This window comes from Danio rerio, chromosome 21, assembly GCF_049306965.1.
Source record: "Danio rerio strain Tuebingen ecotype United States chromosome 21, GRCz12tu, whole genome shotgun sequence".
Taxonomy (NCBI): Eukaryota; Metazoa; Chordata; class Actinopteri; order Cypriniformes; family Danionidae; genus Danio; species Danio rerio.
In genome coordinates this window covers 19,346,380-19,354,887 of record NC_133196.1, presented here as the reverse complement: position 1 = coordinate 19,354,887, position 8,508 = coordinate 19,346,380, and the positions used below count along the sequence as shown (strand labels likewise).

General features: G+C 38.0%; 1 protein-coding gene across 4 annotated transcripts in view; it reads right to left on the bottom strand.

The window, feature by feature from the left end:
• Positions 1-1,288: 1,288 nt before the first annotated feature.
• Positions 1,289-8,508, bottom strand: part of rxraa (retinoid X receptor, alpha a) — a 346,365-nt gene continuing 339,145 nt past the window's right edge. For 3 of the 4 annotated variants that reach the window (XM_073934683.1, XM_005161183.6, XM_005161184.6), the window contains 2 exons: positions 6,929-7,034; positions 1,289-4,185 (listed from right to left, as the gene is read on the bottom strand). In XM_073934683.1, coding sequence (XP_073790784.1) covers positions 4,038-4,185; positions 6,929-7,034 — 254 coding nt within the window. In that variant the 3' untranslated portion in view covers positions 1,289-4,037. 4 annotated transcript variants of the gene reach the window in all.

Here is an 8,508-nt window from a genome sequence, read left to right as displayed (position 1 = left end):
AATGATTTCATTATCTTCCATATTGACAGCAGCTTCCTCTTACACTCACATTATAGGACTACACAATATCATATTTTATAAACCGTACCTGCATCTCAGACAAATAGGAAAATCTGTAATTATGCCAATGCAAATTCACAATACATCATATAAAAATTATGCTAAAAGCACAACCTTTCAATTCTAATATTGTAACAAATAAGCCAAATCACACTCAAATCATAGCTATAAAACAAATTCAGGTCATTTCACATTTCAAATATGTATACTACTTGACAAAAGTCTTGTTGTCGCTCCCAGTTGTATGAGCGACACACAATAACTTGACTTCTAGTTGATCATTTGGAAAAGTGGCAGAATATAGATTTTTCTGATTAATCACAATCATCACAAACACTGCAGAAGACCTATTGGAACCTGTGGACCCAAGATTCTCACATATATAAGTCAAGTTTGGTAAAGTAAAAATTATGGTTTGGGGTTACATTCAACATGGGGCGTGCACGAGATCTGCAAAGCGGATGGAAACTTCTTCTCATACTTCAGCCATCACATCAAGTTCCTGAAAGCAAAGAAGGTGAAGGTGCTCCTGGATTGGCCTGCCCAGTCACCAGGCATGAACATTACTGAGCATGTCTGGGGTGAAAGAGGAATTGAAGATGAATCTAACAAATCTTGATCTCTGGCAGTCCTATAAGAGCGTTTTCTTTGCCATTCCAGATGACTTTATTAATAAGTGATTTGAGACATTGCAGAGATGTATGGATGCAGTCCTTCAAGCTCATGGGAGTCACACAATATTAATTCTTTTTCCACTACACCATGACTTTATATTCTATACATCGTTTTTGTTAAGAGACAAGACTTTTGTCTAAGCAAAGACAGACCTTACTGTCCTAATTAAATAATTAAAAATCAAGACATGATCATAGTTTTTTTGGTCAAATAAGTGTAATCTAGAGGCATTTGCATTTCATATAAACCACTTCTGATACCAAGGTATCAATTAGAAAGTCAAGTTATTGTTTGTTGTTCCTAAAACTTGGATAGGCGACAAGACTTTTGTCAGGTAGTGTACACACTTATTGACAAATAAATGACAAACTTCCAAAACACACTCTGAACAGCCTTAGAATTGAACTGGGCTATAGTTTTAATACCTCAGCACTGCAATATATTAACTTTACTTTTAATTCATTTGTTCACATCAATTACATTTGCTGTTTTTATTTTCTGCAAGCCTGTAAATGTTGTTCCAAGTAGTTTAATGAAGACACTACACATATCGTATTTTGAATTAGACGTTTAATTTGATTGAAAGACAAAACATCAAAGAACAACCCACAAAGTAGAACAGATGACTTTTTTCCATTTTCTTAAAAATAAAACAAAATATGATTAAAGGACGATCCTTCTCTTTGAGACGGCAAAAGAAGGAAACCAAAAGGCAAAGTAGAGTTTGACAGGGTTCAGGTGTGGATGCTGACATCCCCCCTTTAGACGCTCCACTTCCGATGCTCTGATTTGAACTTTTCCCACTTCAAACCAACATTTACACAATGTATACAACAGCCCACAGAAAGATGAAGGAAGGGAGGATATATAAGCGAGGGATAAAATTACATTTGTACAAAAATAGATTTCTCCTATTATCTTCTAAACATATTTTTAAAAGGTCCTGTGTCTGTGATGACCCTGTGCCAGAGTCAAAGTTGATCTTCACTAGTTTAAAGGGGAGAGAAAGGTGGTTAAGTTTCTTTAGGTCTTTTCACTAAGCAGACATCTGAGGTTTTGTAAATGAAAAAAAACAAAAAAAAAACGATCGATCGGTCGAGGAGCTGGTGTACTGTCTTGTCTTAGGGCTCTGAACTGCTGGTATCGATCTAAAAATTTTGCTTTTTCAATCTTTTTTTTTTTCAAGGCTGAACACAAAAGCTTCAGCAATTAAAAACATTTCTAGTATCTGAGAATGTAACAGTGCAATTAGGCCTGGTTTTAGTCAATTAAAAAACCTCCTTTACTAACATTGTGTGGAAACATTTAAAGAATGGACTTATATACTTTCATATTTAGAAATATACACACATTTACATATAGACAAAATAGAGCTTTATGTTATAAAGCATTTGTTTATGTATTAATTCTAGTTTTTCATTTCTGCTCCATTTGCTACAGGAGAAAGTTTTTTTCATTTTGAGCACATGAACCTGCACACGGCTTTAAAACACCAGTGATTCATCTGGTGAAGCCAATCAAATTCATTTGCCATGCAAAGAACATGAGGGTAAGAGGACGAAAACTGATTTTCACAAACACAGTCAGAGAGGCATCATCATTAACAGCATTGACTAAAGCTGTTGCAGCTATAAACCATCTCCAGTGATCTTAATCATACTACTGCCGAAGAGCCTTGCGAGACTGCACTCAAACACAAACAAACATCCATAATATTTCACGTAAAAGTGCCATTTTTTTCATCCGATTAAATACTTGTACAAAATTCAAGTAAAGTTGCAGTGCTGCATCTCCACCACTAGGTGGAAGTCTCAGCTCTCCCACTGCCTCAGTACTGCTCCACTCTCCCATTATCTCTCTAACGGCTGCTGGATGCCTCAAACTTGGTCCTGGTGGCCTAAACTTGATCAAATATGGTCTTTATATTTTACTGCCAGAGTTCAACAAACAAACAAAAAAAAACACAACCTCACTATGGACAGTCTTTGGGAAAAAAATGCTAAATGCATAGTTCAGCAGCAGCAGCAGCAAACAGAGAGAGAAAAAATGCTGAAGATGGCAAATTACACACTCGAAAACAGATGACAGCTTTAAAAAAGGCCCCAAAATCTCTCAATATAACACAACAGTGGGACTTGAAACATGAGGATAAGTGCTTAGAAACATCCTAATGATAATGCACACTTGCGAGACTTGACTGCATGACACGGCTTGTGCGAACAGGAGTGAACACGGGGACACATTTAACAGCAAAAGTGACTGAAAGAGAGGTAACGGCACACGTTTGGAAAAAAAAATCATCAAAAAAAAAGGATACCAATACTGAATTGGTTGTAATAAACTGTACAAGTGTCGCGCTCGCATGAAAAACCACTTGAGGTGAATTGGTATACAGACGAGTCGCACAGTGGAACAGTTGCAGGTGGCTTACAGATGGCTGGATGTCCACTAGAAGACTCCTTAGTTCACGTTTCAGCATCATGGGCTCATTAAGAACAGGCAGATTGGATTTGTAAAAGCTGATGAAAAACTGTAAATGATCATAATCCAAACCTCCGATAGCGACCTCAGACGTCCTGATGTCCTGATCCTGAAGTTACGTCCATATTGTGTCTCCAAGCCACCGCTGATGATGATGATGAGTTGGGAGAATCAGCATGGTTGTTCGTAATTACAGAAACATTCTATCAGGAACAGCTCACTTGAGGTGGAGGGGGAGAAATGGTAATTGCAGCAGGATTGTAATCGCAAAAAGTCCCATCAAGGGCTGAAAACTCAATGTTTGTGTACGAAACCCGAATCATTACCCGCATTATCATCTCCCAATAAGTCTTTATGCGCTCAGACATGCCAGCCCAGCCTTAATCCTGAATGCAAGACTAGTAAAGTCAGCCCATCCGTCAGCCACATGAGGCCGATTACAGCTCTGGATCCCTCCCACAAGACCCATTATATCCCAACGTACAACACTCCTGCAATTACTGGATCCAACAAATCTATTCTTTTTTTATTTGTATTTTTTTATACCCATTGAAGGACAGTTTGATACACCCGTGTTGTTCACTTGTCTGGGCGCTTGAAGTCTGTTGTCATCTTTTTTAATGTGTTTTATATATATTTTATATATATTTATATCTTTATACAAAGTACAAACAGACCCATGGACGCCATGACTGTATTGGAAATGCTGAGTTGAGTGGCAGTTCTGAACGTCTCTCTGCTCTGGCAAATGGTGTCAGAAAGGATCTTTGCGGTGGCAGACCCTTGTTTCCCCGTCCCGGAGACAGGAGGTCGTTGTGTCATTATGTCATTTGGTGTGGAGCTTCTAGCATCTCCATAAGGAAGGTGTCGATGGGTGTGTCGCCTATGAGCTTGAAGAAGAACAGATGCTCCAAACACTTGAGTCCGATAGAGCGCAGTGCAGGGAGCCGCAGCAACAGCTTAGCAAACCTGCACACAACATCACAAAATCAAGTCACATCTACAGCTAAACCCATCGCTCTTGATATGGCTCTCTGACAACCTTTGAAGTCAGGTATGACCGGAGACGTGTGAAGCTATGAATTTTCCTTTTCCTTTCTTCTTTTTTTAAAAATGAAACATCTTTTTGATCTCATCTCAAATATAATCACCGGCCAGTTTATTAGGTACATGTTTAACTCCATGTTAGTGCAATTATATACATCACATCAATCAAGCAGTGACAGCAGCTCTTTACATTTAGCCATGTATAGTAGATACAGTGTGATAAAGATGACCTGCTGAAGTTCAAACCAACCATCAGAATGAGGAAGAAATTTCTTTTAAGAGACTTTAGCTGTATCCAGTGTTGCCAGGTATAGTGGACTTTTTCCAGTCCAAAAGCTGTACAAATCCTGCTCAAAACCCCCCCCGCCCAAAATAATAGATTAATATTTATTTAAATTTAATCGGTTTAAATCGAATTTAACCTAGTTACTTTAATTGACATAATTTTTAACCATACAGCAACCAACATCAGCAGTCACCGAACCACGACATAACTGGATCACATCGAAACCCCCCTCTCACCCACATACAGTGCACTTATTGTTGTATAATTACACTACCTATTAGAGTATGTTTTACTTTTGAAATGGGGTATAAATACATCCCAGTTGGTGTTTAAAATTCTTTTGAACATAATAAGGTGCTGCTTGTCAATTAAGCAATGGTTCTATTTTTGTCTTGCTGTCAATTGTGGGTAAAAAATTATCAATAAAAGTGTCATCATAAACCAGTGTGAGTTTAACTGCAGGCACTGTGTGAAGCGTGTGCGTGAGAAGGGGACTCAGAATGAGTCAGATTTGCCCGGGGAGTTAGATTTTGATACAACTTTCCTTCACCTCCTCTGGCAAATGGGCCCACGCGGTTTGCACTTTGCACCGTTCACTACTAAATGAATGGAGCAGGAGCATATAGTTATGTTTTATTAGATAAGCTGCATAAAAAAAATTAAGTTTCAAAATGTTTAAACCCGCCAATACCATTTTTTTACCAGCAAAATGAATTTCAAAACCACCCAACTGTGCGGGAAATCACCCAATCTGGCAACACTCGCTGTCTCCAAAATAGCCCATTATACCCTCATTCACTATTCCGTATTCCACTAATACAGTCCACTTGAAAAAGTAAATGAAACTGAGTGATTGAATTGGAGCACTGAGTTTTGTTTGTGCTTTGCTTAGTGATGAATCCCTCAGATGGATTAGATTATTACCTCTTGACCAGACCCTGTGGTAAATATGCAACACTTTGCAAACTATATATTAGTAATCAAACAACGTATTTTAATTTCTGTCATGCATACAAATGTTACCCTAACAATTAAATAATCATTTAATTAGAAAATCACATAGGATTCTGCTGCAGATGCCATCTTTTGGTCAGAAACAGAAATGCATTCATTGTGTGAATTCACTGTGCATTATGGGTATTTTCTAGATGTTCAGTTTACACTCATTGTGTTGAACTGTGGGATTGACTGAGAGCACTTCAGAACTTCCACTATGGTTTCAGATCCCACTATAAATGGCTGCTCCTACAATTAGTGGTTAAATAATATCTGAGGGTTTATAGGGCGATTTCGGATACAGCCTTTGGATTTGGCTTGGGTGAGTATTTTAGAAGCTGATGATCTACTAAGATTTTAGTAAAAAAAAAATTGGAAATGCCTAGTGAGCACTGAGCAGGCAAGGAAAACAAACTCATTCATTTATTTTCCACTGGTTTAGTTCCTTATTTATCAGGGGTAGCCACAGCGGAATGAACCGCCAACTACTCTAGGATATGTTTTACAAAGCGGATGCCCTTCCAGCAGCAACACAGTATTGGGAAACACCCATACAATCTCTCTCTCTCACACACACACACACACACACACATACACACACACACACACACACACACACACACACACACACACACACACACACACACACACACACACACACACACTTCTGCCAATTTAGCTCATCTAATTCACCTATACACATGTCTTTCAACTGTGGTGGAAACCATGGTTCAGACTGCTGGTCACTTAAATGTGTGGGGAATATTTTTGACACATTGGCCTCCTTAATACTAACTGACCATTGTTGCATGTTGTTGCTTACCACATCAATCCCTTTATGACCACAGTGTGCCCCTCTTACAGTATGACGGCTACTTCCAGCAGAATAACACATCATGTCACGAAGCTTAAACCCTCTCAAACTTCCTCAGACTTCCTTAGTATGACAGTTCACCAACTTAATTAGCCTCTGCAGTCACTAGATTTCAATCCAATAGGAGACCTTTGGAATGTGGTGAAACTGGCGATTTGCATCATGTATGTGCATCTAACAAATCTGCAGCAATTACATTTTTAACATGTCAAGAAGCCAAATGTGTATGTAATCTTACCAGCAGCTTGCTGAGTATAAGCTAAAAGGCCTACGGCAGTTTGTTCAAAACTTTAAAGTATTGTCAAGATGTATCTAATTAAGTGGACAGTGAATGAACTAACATATACTGACATTCACTGACAAAAAAACTAACAAATAACTGAAACAATGTAAGAAAATTGTCAATAGGGGCCTGTGAAAGTACAAAAGCCTAGAACTGAAATGTGCTGTCATTTTGCAATCAGGTCATTACTGCAGTGGTGTAAAAACACTGGGAGTGGTTTTCGTACCTTCCAGGTTGTTCAGGGTACTTATGTTTGCAGTAAGCTTCCAGAGAGGCATAGACCTTCTCTCTCAGTGCTTCCACTTCACCAGGGTTTGACAGGCCTTTGGAGTCTGAAACAGCAGAAGATGCATAACAGAATTAAGTTTTAGAGTAGGAACTGTACCATCCTGCTCCAGCACATCCTCGGGGCAGACAAAGTCCCAACAGAACAAGAACTGTTAATAAAACCCTAGCAATGTTCAAAAAAACACTGAACTGTTCTAAACAAGCAACGGTTCTTGATTCTCAACACTAATCCTCTCTCATCTCAATCTGCTAACTTTGGAAGAGGCTTCTGAGAGCCTCTAATTGGGGAAAATGAGAGTAGTCTGTTTTCCCTCACTGTCTGTAATGTGAAGGGAACAGAAGAGAGGTCTGTCCTCTGAGAAAGAGCTGGACTCTTCCTCATTAATGAATGGGACACGCTTTGTGCCAGTGATTGGGGGTACATTTACTCTGGGGTACAAAGGCCAGTGTTCAGAAAAACCTAAAACATTGTAAAGAGATTGTGAGGGGGAATTGTTAGATGGAGAGAGAGGAAATGGGATCAAAAATCATTGCAGACTTGGACACTATTTGGACGCTGTTTATACTTGCTTAAAAAAACTAATTTCAACAGCATATGTTATGTTCACTTAAAGGCATGTGATGGAAGTTGTGATAGTGTTTTTTGCCTATTGTCACATATATCTGAGTGAAATGACTTCTCAAACAAGACAAACACAACATCAGAGATATATGCAGTTTAAAGTAGGAGAAAAAAATTTGCATATTTTTTTTTAAAGTTAGGGATTAGAGCTTGGTTTTCTGCTTTTGTGTAATTATAATTTTATAAAATGCTGTAATTTTAATGATTTATGTGTATTGTATGGATGACAACATTTGTTTGGTTTGTGCATACTGAGATTTTGTAAGTATGTGTGTAGTAGTGTTTTTTTTTAATTGAAAATAAATAAAGCATCAAAATATATGTTTTATAATAATTGAATAAGATGAATCATTTTCAAAAGTCAGCGTACATTTTTGTATACAGAAAAATAATAAAACTCGGCATAAATACAACAGCAGTAGCCTTATGTAAACAAGCTATACTGTTTAAATACTTAAAATAAAATTTAAAAAGTAGTTAACAAAATATGATAACAAAATGTATATCATAAAAAGTGTATAAAAACAACAACAACACATATACTGTATACATTTACCGGCCATTTCATTAGGTACACCTGACCAACTGCTTGGTAACACAAATTTTTAATTAGCCATGTTTAATCAATCACATGGCAGCAACTCAATGCATTTAGGTCAAGACGATATGCGGCAGATCAAACCGAGTATCAGAATAGGGAAGAAAGGTGATTTAAGTGACTTTGAACGTGGTATGGTTGCAGGTGCCAGACAGGCTGGTCTGAGTATTTCAGAAACTGTTGATCTACTGGGATTTTCACGCACAACCATCTCCAGGGTTTACAGAGAATGGTCAGAAAAAGAGAAAATATCCAGTGTGCGTCAGTTCTGTTGGTGCAAATGTCTTGTTGAAAGGCA